This window comes from Macaca mulatta, chromosome 2 (genome assembly GCF_049350105.2).
Source record: "Macaca mulatta isolate MMU2019108-1 chromosome 2, T2T-MMU8v2.0, whole genome shotgun sequence".
Classification (NCBI taxonomy): domain Eukaryota; kingdom Metazoa; phylum Chordata; class Mammalia; order Primates; family Cercopithecidae; genus Macaca; species Macaca mulatta.
Window position 1 is genome coordinate 101,246,293 of NC_133407.1, and position 17,072 is coordinate 101,263,364.

The window sequence follows — 17,072 nt, forward strand, 5'->3', positions numbered from 1 at the left end:
CAGCAAAGAAGAGGCACAGCCTGCCTGCTGTAAACTCCAAGAGTGGTGTTTGGAGAACCCATAACACCAGTTATAACTACATGGTTAGAACACCCCCACCTCCTCATGAAGTACCTTATGATTTCTGTAGAATGGGTCTAGGTCTTCCAGGGGCTTTCCTATGAGCTCACGAGGAATGTCGCCATAGAGATTGGGCAACTTCCTGGAGGCCTTTAGGTCAAGCTGAGGCCGAAGATGGGGTACTTCTCCTGTCTTGTCTTTAGACTTATCTTTCTCCTTTTGGATGGCAATCCGCTTCTCAATTGCAGCCAGAGAGTCAGAAGTGAAGGGGCGGAAATTCCGCTCATCTGGAAAGATTACTGGGTAGCATCTGTCATCCATCTTCACCCTCAGGACAGAGATAAGCCACAGATCCTCAGAAAGGCCTCAGGAGGCAGGAATAAAACAGCCTGCCCTAGGACTCCACTCTTAAAGGATGATGTCATAAGGATCTACAAGAGCTGAGCTGAGGTCAGGGGCCTTGCGAGCTGATTGGCTGTGAAGATCAGAAGAGATGACCACCACTGTGGGTATAGCAGAAACTTTTGGCATAGACAAAACCAAAGCAGGGCATCATTCCTGGAGGACCTGGCAAGAGATGGAAAGTTGAGTTCAGGAACAAGTGAGCAGAAGAAGCCCCGTCTCTAAAACTGAAACCCAGACATTAAGCAAGACAATAAGGCTGAGCTGGCTGAACTGCTGAAATGGGACCTACAAGTAGCAGCAAGTGGCCACCATGGCCCAAACAAGAGGAAAAGGAATAGGGGATTGACTGGGCCATAGGTATGGGCTGCAAAAGCAAAGCTGTAAGTGCATGGGTCTTTTCTCACATCCAGTCAGTAAAGTTCTTACAATGTGATAAAACGGGAACAAAAGAGCCATAAACGTAGGCATGAACTGCGACCCCGTGCCAGCCCTCTCACTTCTAGGACTCTGACCCTAAGAAAGTGGAAAGGGTTTGTTAATAGGGTTACTCTACCACAGGATAATCGCTCCTTTGAGGACTTTCTCTACAGCCCTAAGGTTCAAGCTAAACACTGAAAAGAAGCAGTAGTGTTCAGGTTGAATGCCTATATTCCCCATGCCAGGCATCCTCTTTCTTTCTTATTTACTGAATGCTAATCTAGGGCTGACTCTTACACCCACTCCAGGAAATTATAGTAAGAAACCCAACATATCACCAATTTGTTCGTTCAACAATTATGTGCCCTGTGTCTATGTAGGCATGGTGCCAGGCACTAATGGTGAAGAAACACAGTCCCTAGTCCAACAGTTACACTGTCCTGGAGTAGTAGAAAAGACAAAGACAGGAAATTAAAATAGAACAAATGCTACTACAGGGAGAAGTAGCGGGGTTATGTCTATGCATAGGACAGGTATCTCAACATAGGATAGGCATCTCATCAGGGAATCAGGGATTGTTGTCCAAAGCTTTAATGTCTAAATTGAGACCTGAAGGAGATGTAAGACTTAGGACAAGAGAAAAAGGGGGCATTAGGATGCTGCAGGGAGAGCAAATAGTGTGTACAGGAACCCTCAGCTGAGAAAGAACATGATGTCCAGCAACTGGTTCTGTTTGCCAGGAATGGGGATTTCATGGAGTGGAACGGCTAATAGGGCTTTACTCAGCAGAGGGAGAGAGTGGGCAGGCCTATAATCTTTGATAAAGATCATGGACTTCCCCTGAGGATAATGGGGAATTACTGAAGATTTGGCTTTTCATTACTATTATTATTATTATAGAGGAGAAACGCTATCAGATTTGGTTTTTTTTAAAAAAAAAAAAAGAAAGAAAGAAAGAAAAAGAAAAGCCACTCTATTGGGAATTGCAGGGATATGGATGGAGCTGGAAGGCCCTTAGCAAACTAACTCAGGAACAGAAAACCAAATACCACATGTTCTCACTTATAAGTGGGAGCTAAATGATAGGAACTCATGGACACATAGAGGGGGACAACACACACTGAGGCCTATGGGAAGGTGGAGGGTGGAAGGAAAGGATCAGGAAAAATAAGTAATGGATACTAGGCTTAATATCTGGGTGATGAAATAATCTACCACAAACCTCCGTGACACAAGTTTACCTGTGTAACAAACCTGCATGTGTACCCCTGAACTTAAAATACAAGTTAAAAAAAAAAGTCCCTCTAACTGTTGGGGATTGAAAAGGCCTGAGATGGGAGGATAAAGGGGAGGCTAAAATCAGAGAAGTGAGCTTGGAAACTGTTGCAGCAAATCAAACCACAGGGGATGATCCAATGACATGGACGGATTTGAGAGTTAATAAATAGCCTTGACACGTGATTAATGGGAAGAGAGACTTGAGGGATGGTCCTTACCAAGATTCCTGGCTTGGGCAGCTTGGAGGACAGCATGGTCACACACTGAGACAGAAAGTGCAAGAAAAGGAGGGTGCTGCGAGGGAATAAATTTGATTTACAACACATGAAGCTGAAGCTGCCTGAGGCACCTGCAAGTGGAGAGAACTAAAAGGCTCTCAAATATAGGGAAATCACAGTTCACGCATGCCAGGCTCTGAAAACAGTGTGAAAGCAAAGAAAAGTAGTCAAAATTTCTCTTGAAACTCCCTCAGGAAGGCAGCATACTAAAGAGGCATCCCAACTCACTACTTAAATGAGTTCAATACAACCAGCTTTTCTTCCAGGGCCAGAACCAGGCACTCTTTCTTCAGGTTAGCCCCAAACAAAGTAGTTGGATTGTGTTTCAGGGCCGTGATAAAAGCAATGTACGACCCGTCAAGTATACTATGATTAATATACTTGAAGGGCAAGTATGATAATTACTTATCATAGTAATCAAGTATGATTAGATCAAGCATGATTAGGGCAAGCAATGATAATACTGTGAGAGCCATATATCAGCTGAAACTGAATGTAGGACTGTAGATTCATCACATTCTATCTCACACTCATCCAGAGTCAAGTTCATTACTGATAGGTCTGGATGATTGAATTTCCCACACTATTTAAATTCCTCCCTCCTCATGAACATGTATAATTGAATTTGTATGAATGAAGTGGGCATATAATGAGACTCTGCTGCATTTGATTCTAGAGCTCAAGAAATAAATTTTATTCAGAGCATAAGTCTTTTGCAGTGAACACCATATGGATGCTAGTCAATCCTATAAAACAGATGCTCTGTGAAAGACCCTGGATGGCAAAACCTGGACCCTATGCTCAGTTACAGCAAGGAGTCCAGTGGCGGGTGCTGCCATTCTAATGTGGCGATTAAAGAAGCAACCGGACACTATCGCCCTGCCATTTTGACCCTGGAAGATATTTTGCCTGGGTTCTTAAGAAAGAGAAACTTGCTAAAAATAAATAACACAAAATAAAACTGACAGCCCCTGAAAGTGCACACATTAAAATTTGTTATAGATGATAAAACACACACACACACACACACACACACACACACACACACCTGAAGAACCACATCTTAAAAGTAACATTAGCCAGGCGTGGTGGCTCATGCCTGTAATCCTAGCACTTTGGGAGGCCAAGGCGAGTGGATCGCCTGAGGTCAGGAGTTTGAGACCAGCCTGGCCAACATGGTGAAATCCTGTTTCTACTAAAAATACCAAAATTGGCTGGGCACGGTGGCGTGTGCCTGTAATTCTAGCCACTCAGGAGGCTGAGCAAGAGAATCGGTTGAATCCAGGAGGCGGAGGTTGCAGCGAGCCAAGGTCATGCCACTGCACTTTAGCCTGGGTAACCCAGTCAGACTGTGTCTCAAAAAAAAAAAAAAAAAAAAAGGAAAGAAAAAAAGAAAAAAGTAACATTGAGGCCAGGTGCAATGGCTTACACCTGTAATCCCAACACTGAGATGCCAAGTCAGACAGATTGCTTGAGACCAGGAGTTCGAGACCAGCCTGGCCAACATGGTGAAACCCCATCTCTACTAAAAATGCAAAAATTAGTTGGGTGTAGTGGCGTGTGCCTGTAATCCCACCTACTCCGGAGGCTGAGGCACCAGAATCACTTGAACCAGGAGGTAGGGGTTGCAGTGAACTGAGATCACGCTACTGCCCTTGAGTTTGGGCCACAGAATGAGACTCTGTCTCAAAAAAAAGAAAGTAACATTGAAAACTGCAAAAATTGACCCGGGAAAAGGAAAACTGAATAAAAATCATCAACTCAAATTAAGTCTGACAAAATCACATGTAGTATGCAGTAAAATTTCCTTATTTACTAAAAAAAAAAAATTAATGGAAGAATCAAGTATTCTTTAATAAGTAAACTCAAGAAAATTAGACTGTGAAAATCAAGGCTGCATCCACAAAATAGATAAAATAGATAAATTAATAGAAAATCATGAGCTGTAATTGGTAATATTTGAAATGACTCAAATCTTTACGGTGAAATTTGTACAGAAATACTTAATTCTGAAAGTTTTCTGTACAGAAAATAGATTGCGTTACTAGAAAATTGATCAAAGAATTAAATTAGGTAGGTGCAATTATTTTCCAAGTCCTGCTAACAAATTTGAAGGTAAAATTTTCGGATATTGAATGACTCTTTACAAAAAAAAAGTTACTTGAGTATATGCTTTCAAACAATGAAAAGAGAATTCAGAAAACAGGATGCATGGAATCCAAGACATTGTGTCCTTAATCCAAGAGTGCAATAAAATATTTCCGGTCAACCACACATCAATAGGCTTAAGAAGTAATTGCTCAACCACCATGGCACATGTATACCTATGTAACAAACCTGCACGTTCTGCACATGTATCCCAGAACTTAAAGTTAATTTAAAAAAAAAAAAAAAAGCTGTAAGTTGGGGATCTTGGCCAGGCATGGTGGCTCACGCCTGTAATCCCAGCACTTTGGGAGGCCGAGGAGGACAGATCAAGAGGTCAGGAGTTCGAGACCAGCCTGGCCAACATGGTGAAACCCCATCTTTACTAAAAATACAAAAATTAGCCGGGTGTGGTAGTGTGTGCCTGTAATCCCAGCTACTCAGGAGGCTGAGGCAGCAGAATCACTTGAACCCTGGAGGTGGAGGTTTCCATGAGCCAAGATTGTGCCATTGCACTCCAGCCTGGGTGACAGAGGGAGACTGTCTCAAAAAAAAAAGAAGAAGAAGAGGAAGAAGAAGAAGAACAAGCAATTGCTCCAACTGCATAGAAAAGTCAGAGAATCCTGGGAAAAATCTTTAAACTATAAAGAAAATTTTAAGTAACAAAGAATATGTTTAAGAAAATGATTTTTCCACATGTTAAAAGAAAGGCAATGAGAAATTCCATCAAAATAAGACATACTTCAAAAGTCATAGTTTACAGATAAAGCCAACTAAATGATTTGAGCCCTTATACCCTGCCATTTTGACAGGAACCTTAGTAAGGACCATCCTTCAGTATAATAGGAAAAATGAGAGCATTCATTTGACCTTGACATTGAATGTGCAGCAGACAGTCAGTAACACCAGAGTCCATCCTTTTACCTTTATTACGGGTCCAAATATAGTACAGTTCTTGCTTTTGGAGAATAGTAACTACAAAATTATTATATAATTCAGGTTATCTATTAGTTTTTAATTTTCACAATCATCATAAAGATAAAGCAGAATTAATACAATTATAGAGTAGAATACAAATGCTATAAATGTTATAAAATTTTACTGCAAGCTGAAGTTGGAGAGAAAAAGTGAAGGGAAGATTAAGGATACCAATTTTCTTATCTTAAACATTTAGAGAGTCAAGGCACTCTATGAAAGGTTGGTCAAGCCATACAAAAATAAGCTTATTCCTTAAAATTACACAGATAAGTACAAAACCGGCCGGGTGCGGTAGCTCACGCCTATAATCCCAGCACTTTGGGAGGCCGAGGCGGGTGGATCACCTGAGGTCGGGAGTTCAAGACCAGCCTGACCAACATGGAGAAACCCCGTCTCTACTAAAAATACAAAGTTAGCCAGGTATGGTGGTGCATGCCTGTAATCCCAGCTACTCGGGAGGCTGAGGCAGGAGAATCACTTGAACGCAGGAGGCAGACGTTGCGGTGAGCCGAGATAGCGCCATTGCACTCCAGCCTGGGCAAAAAGAGTGAAACTCTGTCTCAAAAAAAAAAAAAAAAAAGATAAGTACAAAACCAAATTTTAAATACAAATAACAAAAACTGGAAGAATCATGGGGAGCCCAGAATAATTACCAACAATAAGCTAAATTCCCCAACTCCTATAGGGACAATTCAAAAACTTCTACTCAAACTTGATAAATCAAGAAATAGCAGTATAAGCTAATTTAAAGTTAGAGAGACCCTCCACAAATATATACGATGATTATTTTGTCAGTTGAAAATAAAATAGTCCCTGGGCATAGTAGTCTAAAGAAAAAAATAAAATAAAACTTTAAAAAAATTAAATAGGCCGGGCGTGGTGGCTCAAGCCTGTAATCCCAGCACTTTGGGAGGCCGAGGCGGGTGGATCACGAGGTCAGGAGATCGAGACTATCCTGGCTAACATGGTGAAACCCCGTCTCTACTAAAAATACAAAAAACTAGCCGGGCGTGGTGGCGGACGCCTGTAGTCTCAGCTACTTGGGAGGCTGAGGCGGGAGAATGGCGTGAACCCGGGAGGCGGAGCTTGCAGTGAGCCGAGATCACGCCACTGCACTCCAGCCTGGGAGACACAGCGAGACTCCGTCTCAAAAAAAAAAAAAAAAAAAAAAAAAAGTTAAATAAAGAAAGAGAGACAATGACCAGAATTAAAAACTAAAATGGTTAGAAGTGGGACTGAGCATAGAGGTGAAAGTGGAGACATTTTACTTTTCACGTTATATCCTTCTCAACATTTTTTCCTTCTAAGCTATTTGAATTATGTGCTTGTGTTACTTTTATAGGTTGCAAAAGGATTGTGAAAACCCTTCAGGGGATCAAAAAGTCTTCTGATTCAAACTACAGAGACGAGATATCAAGCACAACGACAGACTCCCAATCCCCTTGGGCCATGAAGGAAACAAGCAGAATCTCAACTTGCATGCAGTCTTAAACTGGGAGGCCGGCTACACGTAGGTTACCACTTGATGTGGGGAATGACAGAGCCTGGGAGAGCAGTGAGGAGCCCCTGCAAGACCTTGATGAGCCAAGGGGCCTGTCTTGCAGGGTGGCCAGGGCTGCCTGTCACAGGGAACTCTGCAACCGCTCTTCTTGAGGCCTGGCCTACTCCCGCCGAATAGACAGAAAGCAAACACTCACCTAGGAGAGAAGACTAAGACCTCACTTTCCAAAGCTGCAAGCTTTATAGAAGTATTTAGACCCTAATCCCAGCACTTTGGGAGGCCGAGACGGACGAATCACGAGGTCAGGAGATCGAGACCATCCTGGCTAACACAGTGAAACCCGTCTCTACTAAAAAATACAAAAAACTAGCCGGGCGAGGTGGCGGGCGCCTGTAATCCCAACTACTCGGGAGGCTGAGGCAGGAGAATGGCGTAAACTCGGGAGGCGGAGCTTGCAGTGAGCTGAGATCCCGCCACTGCATTCCAGCCTGGGCGACAGAGCGAGACTCTGTCTCAAAAAAAAAAAAAAAAAAAAAAAAAAAAAGAAGTATTTAGACCTGACCTCCCGTGGTTCATTCATTCATGTGGTGGGCACTGGGGATGCAAAGGGATGTAAAACACCAGCCTTCCAGGGTCTTCCAATCTGTGGGGACCAGGTGAAGAAATGACGGAGGATGAAACCAGCCATGTGTACGGCTGCACCAGAGGCAATTGTCTGGGACTGTGGGAGCCCTGAGTGGGGCATGGTGATGAGGAATCAGAAGTCATTTAGCTGGGAGGAGAGAGGGAGGTGACCTGGACAACAGGCAACGTAGTGTGAAAACACTGAGGGTTGCACACCGGCTCCTGGCTCTTATTTATGAATTCGCCTGTAGTTATAAAAGTCATGTAGCCTCACTGTGCCCTCCAGCTCACTCTCCATCCTTCCCCACCCTGCTCAGTGATGCAAAGCTGACCCACATGTAGCCCCCCATGGGATCTCTCACACTCTGGCTTATGGCTGGGTTTGGTTGGTGAGAGGCATCCAGCAAGTGACCCAGAATATGATAGGAAAGCGAGGGCAGGGATTTCTCCCCCAGCTTTCCCCTGATGGTGGCCATGGGCCACAACGCTGTGAGGTGCCCATCTACAGGACTCATACTTCCCTTCTCTGGCCTCTTCTGCTGTGGGGTGTAATGGCACCTCACTCTCACCAACCTGAGAAATGCACCATCACCTGCTTCTGTTACGGTACTCTGCCCACACCTTTGTAAAAAGTCCCTTTAATAAAATATCCTCACAATGTCCAATTTGAACGTGCTGTTTCCTGCTGGGGCTCTGGCTGATAGAGTCATTCACGAAATACAATTTAGAAATCAAGAAAAGGAAATTATTACTCACAAGCCATAGCCATCTAATACATGCAAGTTTTAACATTTTGGTGTATCTCTTTGCAGTAGTCTTTTTGTCCATATATTTCACATGACTGTCATTGTCCTGTATAACAATTTTAAATGGTGACTTTTTCACTAAACCCTATAACAAGAACATTTTCATAAAGAAAGCTACCATTTCAGTGTCTATGCTGTTCCAGGTGAAATTTGGGGTGTGTTAGCTAACATACATTATCTCATTTAACCCTCAAAACAATTTTATGAGATAAATATTATTCTTGGGGATTTCTGAAAGAAATGTTCATCTAGAATTAAGGTGGATTATTTATGGCCTTCTCTTTAAGGTCAGAGTCTTTAACCTTATACCTTCCTTGCCTGATGTTTCTAGCTTTCTCTTTTAGCAAAGAGCAAACTGACGCCCTGATTCTCATATTTTATCCTAACCAGTAAGGGAAATCGCAAGACGTTTGCAACTGCTCACCTGGAACATTTCAGCATAGATGTGGTCCACACAATCTGGAATGCCAGAGGTCCACACTGAGGTTAATAAGAGCTATTAATTATGGGCTAAACAAAGGGGCAAATGCTTTAAATGGATTATCTTTCAGAATTTCCCCAGATCTACAAGGTGGGCATGATTACATCATCCCCATTTTGCAGAAGACATTAGGTCTTACAGAAATTGAGAAAACTTGCCTATGATCACATAAATAAGTGCTGGAAAATCTCAAGCTGAAACAATCCCATTGCAGGCCTTGTACTCTTAGCCACCATGCAATTCCACCTACGTGCCTAGTTCTTCATACTTAAAACTAAGATATCCCCAAGGAGATAGGAGAAAGGAGGCAAGAGGAGAAAGCCTCACAAGCTTCTAACTGGGCTGGTCTGCATCTATGGCAGCCTCACTATGTGTGACATGGCCTCCCAGGACCTCAGCCCGCTGCCACCTCCTCATTCACATGTCAGTCCTACAGGAATTCCACTGGCCCCACCATGACACTCTCACCCACCACCCAATTCAGACAGCTTAATGGTAGACATGCCCTATAGAAAGCCTCCTCATTCATTTTAGGTGTAACATGAACAAGCTCTTAATTTTGGTGACACATAATCCATATTTATTAACATAGTTACCAAAAAAATTTCTCTCTTTCCCTTTTCATAGATCCCATAAGAAAATCAGACAGCAAACGAACATGATCAGAGTTTAATGAAATTGATCTCAATTCAAAGTTAATCCCAAGATTAGTTTGCTAGCTCTGCAGTAAAGAAATCATGCATGTCAATTTCTGATTAAATAAATTGGCCACGGAGAATTCATAAAATATTTGGAGGATTTTTACCATCGCCTCAGATGGAGACAAGATTTGAGATGACCTTTTCTAGCAAGGTCCAATTGCTGACACAAAGTCCAGGGTTGCCAGCACCTATTAGGCCAGTTGGCCATCTCCTGTCCCTGTGAGCCCATGACCTCTCAGTGCATTTGACAGCAGGAAAAACAACCCGATGGGCTCCACCAGCTGAGCCATATATCTCATACCCGCTCTCTGCTTCTAATTCGATCAGGAAATAATCACAAAAGTCCTGTACTCTATCCTGATGAGAAAAACAACCAAGTTCCAGGTGGCAGGTCCCAGACTTGAAAGAACAGAACAGGCCTGCACCCAGCCCAGAGGACTTACCTGACTTCTTGGTAAGGTGGCTCCAGACAGCAATCCCAGCGATACTTCTTGAAGCTCTCCCCAGAGCAAGTCTCTCAGCAGAGTTCGAGCTCCTGCTCCTGGCAGCTGTCTGGAGCCCTTCTGGGAGGAGCGGCTTGGAAGCTGGGTGGAGAGTGTGGAGGAAGGCAAATAGGAAGAGAGCCAAAGTGATTCTAAAGAATTGTGTAGGAAACCCTGTAACCGGAGAAGTGACTGAGAGGGTACTTACATTTATACTTTGGAAGCATCTGCCTTTAATCAGTGCTTAATCTAACTCTGCAGAAAGCATCATTAATAAAGAAACAGGTTGTTGTTTTTTTTCCTATGGCCTCATCCAAGTGGGTGAGGGAATACAGAAAAGTCTGTGTGAAAAGCCATATTGTGCTTCCACATTCAACTTAAGCTGCAGGCCTCCTAACCCAGGGTTCTGGGGTCTCACCCCCCACAGGACCCACTGAGGCCCGTACAACATGGAATTGCTCACAGGGTGTCCGTTCGGCATCTCCTCCTTTCTCTTCTCTTGTGCCATCAACCTTAGGGTTCAGAACTAGAAAAATACAAATAACATGCATGCTTATGTGGTGGCCACCGGGGTACCAAGAAGAACTTTTGGTCATCCAGGCAACTCCACAGCAGACCTGTCACCAACCCAAAACTCCCCCAAGTAAGCTCTTAGTGTTTTTTTTTTTCCTGGGGAAAATTTAACTCTCCCTGGAAAGTATCACACCATAAGCTATTATCAGCCATTGTCACCTTCAGGAGACTAGCTGACAATCAGCTGAGATAAAGGGTACAGGGTGAGTGTTCACAAGGAAGTAGGTGCTTATGGGATGGAAAAGTAGTGCAGGATGGGAAATAGGAAATTTTGGTGCCGCCACAAGGGGCGCTGAATACTAGTTTCAGCTCCACCACTTCTCAGCTGCATGATAATGGACAGATCACTGAGTTTCCTGAGCCTTAGTTTTCTCCGTGTTAAATATGATAATTCTTTCAAATCTTTTTACTGTTAAGAAGCAAATGCGATAATAGCTCTAAAAACACTCAGCAAACACTACATTGAAGTATCTGTGGATTTTTAAGAGGAAAAATGCCTGGTTGCTTTTCTCCCCCTACTAAGCCAACACCCAGGTCCTCTGGAGAGGAATTGAAACCACAGACATGGGATCAGCATCTGGCCTGGCATGGAGCATATGGCTTGGCTTTTTGAAGCAGGGATCAGAAATTCTAAGCCCTTGTCTGGTTTCACAGTGACTCTCAGAATAAGAGAAGACCAAAGAATAAGAGAGGTACTTAGAGTTAATAAGCACTGTTTACATAAATGTAACATGTGTGTTTAAAAAGGTAAGAGGCCTCTAAATCCATTATCTTAAAGAGCCCTGGCCTTTTAAAATGTAGACTCTTTAAAAATATTATTTTTCCAATGGGATTGTTTGGGTTTTTTTGTTACTGATTTGTTTGAGTTCGTTGTAGATTCTGGATATTAGTCCTTTGTCAAATGTATAGATGGTGAAGATTTTCTCCCACTCTGTTTACTCTGTTTGTCTGTTTACTCTGCTGACTGTTCCTTTTGCTGTGAAAAAGCTCTTTAGTTCAATTTGGTCCTAGATATTTATCTTTGTTTTTATTGCATTTGTTTTTGGGTTCTTGGTCATGAAATCCTTGCCTAAGCCAACGTCTAGAAGGGATTTTCCAACATTATCTTCTAGAATTTTTATAGTTTCAGGCCTTAGGTTTAAGTCTTTAATCCATCTTGAGTTGATTTTTGCATAAGACAAGAGATGAGGATCAAGTTTCACTCTTCTACATGTGGCTTGCCAATTATTCCAGCACCATTTGTTGAAAAGGGTGTCCTTTCCCCACTTTATGTTTTTGTTTGCTTTGTTGAAGATCAGTTGGTTGTAAGTATTTGGGTTTATTTCTGAGCTCCCTATTCTGTTCCATAGGTCTGTGTGCCTATTTTTATAGCACTGTTTTGATGACTATGGCCCTATAGTATAATTCGAAATCAGGTAGTGTGATGCCTCCGGATTTGTTCTTTTTTCTTAGTGTTGCTTTCACTGTGTGGGCTCTTTTTTGGTTCCATATAAATTTTAGAATTGTTTTTTCTAATTCTGTGAAGAATGATGGTGATATTTTGATGGGGATTGTGTTGAATTTGTAGATTGTTTTTGGTGGTATGGTCATTTTCACAATATTGATTCCACCCATCCATGAGCATGGGATGTGTTTCCATTTGTTTGTGTCATCTATGATTTCTTTTAATTCCATCAAAAAGTGGGCTAAGGGCTGGATGCGGTGGCTCACACCTGTAATCCTAGCACTTTGGGAGGCTGAGGCCAATGGATCACTTGAGGTCAGGAGTTCGAGACCTTGGCCAAACAACATGACAAAACCCCGTCTCTACAAAAAAACACAAAATTAGCTGAGCATGGTGGCAGGCACCTATAATCCCAGCTACTCAGCAGTCTGAGGCAGGAGAATCACTTGAACACAGGGAGTGGAGGTTGCAGTGAGCTGATACCATGCCACTTCACTCCAGCCTGAGCGAAAGAATGAAACTCCATAAAAAAAAAGAAAAAAAGTGGGCTAAGGACATGAATAGATAATTCTCAAAAGAAGATATACAAATGGCCAACAAACATATGAAAAATGCTCAACATCACTAATGATCAGAAAAACGCAAATCAAAACACAATGTGATACTACCTTACTCCTGCAAGAATGGCCATAATTAAAAAATCAAAAAACAGTAGATGTTGGCATGGATACAGTGAACAGGGAACACTTCTACACTGCTGGTTGGAATGTAAACTAGTACAGCCACTGTGGAAAACAGTGTGGAGATTCCTTAAAGAACGAAAAATAGAACTACCATTTGATCTAGCAATCCCACTATTGAGTATCTACCCAGAGGAAAAGAAGTCTTTATTCGAAAAAGGTATTTGCACATGCATGTTTGTAGCAGCACAATTCACAACTGCAAAATCATGGAACCAACCTAAATGCCCATCAATCAATGAGTGGATAAAAAAACTGTGATATATATATATGTGTGTATATATATGTATATATATGAAATACTATGTGATTAAATAAACTGTGGATAAAGAAATTGTGATATATATATATTACTACACAGACATAAAAAGGAATGAATTAACAGTATTTGCAGTGACCTGGATAAGACTGGAGGCTATTATTCAAGTGAAGTAACTCAGGAATGGAAAACCAAACATCATATGTTCTCATTGATATGTGGGAGCTAAGCTATGAGGATGCAAAGGCATAGGAATGATACAATGACTTTGGGGAGTCGGGGCAAAGAATGGGAGAGAGGTGAGGGATTAAAAGACTACAAATATGATACAGTGTATACTGCTTAGGTGATATGTGTACCAAAATCTCACAAATCACCACTTAAGAACTTACTCATGTAACCAAATACCACCTGTACCTCAATAACTTATGAAAAAAAATTTGTTTTTAATTTCTAAACAATTAAGTCACATTTAAGTCACATTCAGACTTCCTGAAGTTTCAAAGGATCTTTCTAGCTTCCTCTTTAAGGTAAATGCAAATGATTCCAAGTGTAAAGACTTAAGTGACAAAGAATAATACACACACAGTTTACTTGAATGGGGTTTGCATTCAGGACTTTTCTGTCCTGCGGGAAATTAAAACATGTGTCTGACAAATGGAGCAGAACACCTGTGTTGAGTCCACATTGTAAGAGGATGCCAATATCAGACACGTTCAGGAGGCCCCCTACATTTGCATCCTTGGAGCCACACAGCACTCTGCCCTCCCTTGGTGATAGCAGGCAGCAAGACCCTGCCAGTCTCAGTTCTGCCATCTGATGAGGAGTCTGGCTTCAGCATCAGTGGCCAGGTAAGGTGCATCAGCTTTAGTGGCAGCTACACTGCCCATCTGCTCATTTAGCAAAGATAACATTGAGCCCCCACTACTGCAGAGCACCATGCTGTGTCCTGAAAACATCAAAACAAGACCTTAGCTCTTGAGGAGCATGCAGTCTGCTGCATGAGAAAGAACAGGTGTGCTGAGAAAGAACCATAAAAAAGCAAGAGAGCATCAAGGAGCTGCAAGTAAGATACAGAGGCTTTCACAACGTGAGACAGGGGGCAACTCATGCTGGGATGGCTTCCAAGAAGAGGTGAGATTTAAACTGAAGCATAGAAGATGACTAAGAACTCAACAGGTGGAGAAAGTGGGGGTGGGCTTTCCAAGAAAAGCAGGAGCCAGGGCACACAGGCCTGGAGGTACAAGCATGTGCAGACAACCTCAAGTGGTTTCATGAAGATGTGGTATTGCCAGCAGGAGGACCGTGGAAGAAGAGGAAGCAAAGTTGAAGGAATGCTTTGCATGGCCTTGAATATCTCTTGCATACCACCAAGGAGTTCAAACCTGAACTTGTATTGATTCACACAGCAGGCCTGACACTGGCACCATCTCAAGCTCTTGATTACTTTAGGCATAACCACTAAGTCTTCTGTTTCCCTGATGTGTGCCACTGCTGACATCCATGCAAAGAAGCAGATGTCAATGCGCAACGTTCAGTGTAGGATGAGTAACATGCAGAAGAGTGAACAGCCAAAGTGAACAGAGCATTGTGTGGGGAAACTGAGAGTAAGCAAACCAAAAAGAACTGGCTGTGACTGATTCTGCAGAGACAGCTCTGAGGAAGCACAGAATCAGTGGCTAGGAAGCACTTCCTCCAGAGTTCTAATGGAGACTCCTAGCAGATCCTTACAGAAATCATGCTCATTGAGAACAGAGTTTCATGATCTTGTTCACTGCCGTGCCGTGATTAAAACAGTGCATATCACTTAACAGGTGCTGAATAATTGTTTGTGAATAAATAAAATGACTGCTAACCTCCTCGTAGTCCTTTCTGAGACCAAGTCCTGGCTCCTCAATCTTATTTATCTGGTCCTGGGAAGGAGGCCCTGCCAGGCCCCTGTAAGACAACATTTGTAAGATCTGGTTTCTTCATTCCCATCTTTTGTTTCCAGCCAGCTTCGCCCAGTGCAAGCCCTTTTCACCTCTCACCTTGACCATCATGAAGGCCTTCACAATTGACAATCTGCTCCAGTTCCCTCCTGGTAGGCTGTCCCTGTCCTGACCACCCCTGTCCCAGCCACATCTCGCTCTTCTCTGTTCTCTGCCCTGGCCAGGCGTTGTGGCCACTGAGTCTTGCTGAAGTTGCAGTGCTCTCCTCTTGCCTTTCTTCTCACTGCATTTCCCAATCTCTGAATTTCTGCTGCTCCTGTGAAGCCTTTCTTTTTCTTTTTCTTTTTTTTTTTCCCCATATGACAAGGTGTTTATTGGAGTCTTAAGAATTGTAATTTGGAAGACACAGATTCAACTAGAAGTCAACTTGTGTTCCAAAGAGAGGGAGGGGAGTATGGGTTTTTAAAAGGAAGCCGAGGGCTGGATATGGTGGTGCACACCTGCAATCCCAGCACTTTGGGAGGCTAAGGCAGGAGACTTATGGGAGCCCTGGAGGTGAAGACTGCAGTGAGTTAGGACTGTGCCACGTTACACCACCCTGGGTAATAGAACAAGACGCTGTCCCTAAAAAAAAAAATTTTTTTAAAAAGGAAGCTGAGGATGACTATGCAAGTTGTTTTGAAAAAAATATATATCATTGGTAGAAGCAGCTGGCTTAGTACCTGAGATCATTGGTTGTTTCTGTTCAGAAGTTGCAGCACTGGTGAAATTCAGCTGCTTTCCAGAATGTTGCTGTCAAGGTTGCAAATTCGAGGCAAGTTTCTGGGGGTTTTTGTTGTTGTTGTTTGCAAGGTTGCAGGTCGTCAGTCCTGCCTAGAATGGCTCCCTGACTTCACTTTAGAGATCTGAACCAGAGGGACACCATTTGTGTATCAGTTTCACATAACAAAGGAAATTAACATTCGTTGATGTCATAGTTCATTATTATCATTACAGATCATTCATTCATTACAAAACAAATAAATTACATAATTTGAGGTAGGAGTATTTTACCAAAAAAAAAAAAAAAAAAAAAAAGATGAAGCAAGGTAAGAGGAGAGAGTAGCAAGGATTGTACATTTTTATTGCTATACAATATTTTACCCATTTATGGGGTATATTTGATTTTGTTGCATGCATAGAATGTGTAGCGACCAAGTCAGAGTATCTGGGCCAGTATCCATCACCTTGAATATGTATTATTTGTATGTATTGGAAACATTTCAAATTCTCTCTTCTAGCTACTTTGAAATACACAATACATTGTTGTTAACTATAGTCACCCTGCTCTGCTATTGAACATTAGAACTTATGCCTTCTACCTAACTGTATGTTTGTACCCACTGACCAATCTCTCTTCCTACCACTGCCCTCTACATCCTTCCCAGCCTCTGGTATCTATTATTCTACTTGGCTTCTGTGAAGCCTTTCTTGACCATGTTTGTGCAGTGCATTGCATACTTTCATGTTTCAAAATTATTTTCGATATTGCCTTTGTGTTTTGGTTTGGGTTCCCCCAGAAGCATTAGACAAGCACTTCAGTGTGGGAGTTCATTTGGAAAGTGATCTCAGGAAACAGGAATGAGGGAGTGAGCAATGGAAAGTTAAGAAGGAAAAGCCAATAAGGGGTGTGCACTTGAGATGATTACTGATATGGCCACCTGTGGCTCAGCCTCTCTAGAGACTGTCTGGGGAACCACATAGAATGTACTTGAATATTAGGAGGCTGAAACATTTATCCTCTGGCTTATATTCCCTATTGTCAGAGATGTCATGGTAACCAGCCTCCAAGGCAGCCCAATGATCCATATCTCCTGAAATTCACTTTCTTGTGTGGTTCTATCCCAAATTGAACAGGGCTGACATGTGTAACCAACAGAATATTGGAGAAGTGACAATGTGTAATTCCTGAGACTCAGTCGTAAAGGGC

At 42.4% G+C, this 17,072-nt stretch overlaps 1 protein-coding gene across 1 annotated transcript in view; it reads right to left on the reverse strand.

Annotated features, from left to right (window-relative positions):
- SCN11A (sodium voltage-gated channel alpha subunit 11) overlaps positions 1-616 on the reverse strand; it is a 108,685-nt gene extending 108,069 nt beyond the window's left edge. Inside the window, exon 1 of the mRNA XM_077994190.1 lies at positions 115-616. Within this exon, the coding sequence (XP_077850316.1) occupies positions 115-381 (267 nt within the window). The 5' untranslated portion in view covers positions 382-616. The remainder of the gene's footprint in view (positions 1-114) is intronic.
- Between the last annotated feature and the right edge of the window lie 16,456 nt (positions 617-17,072).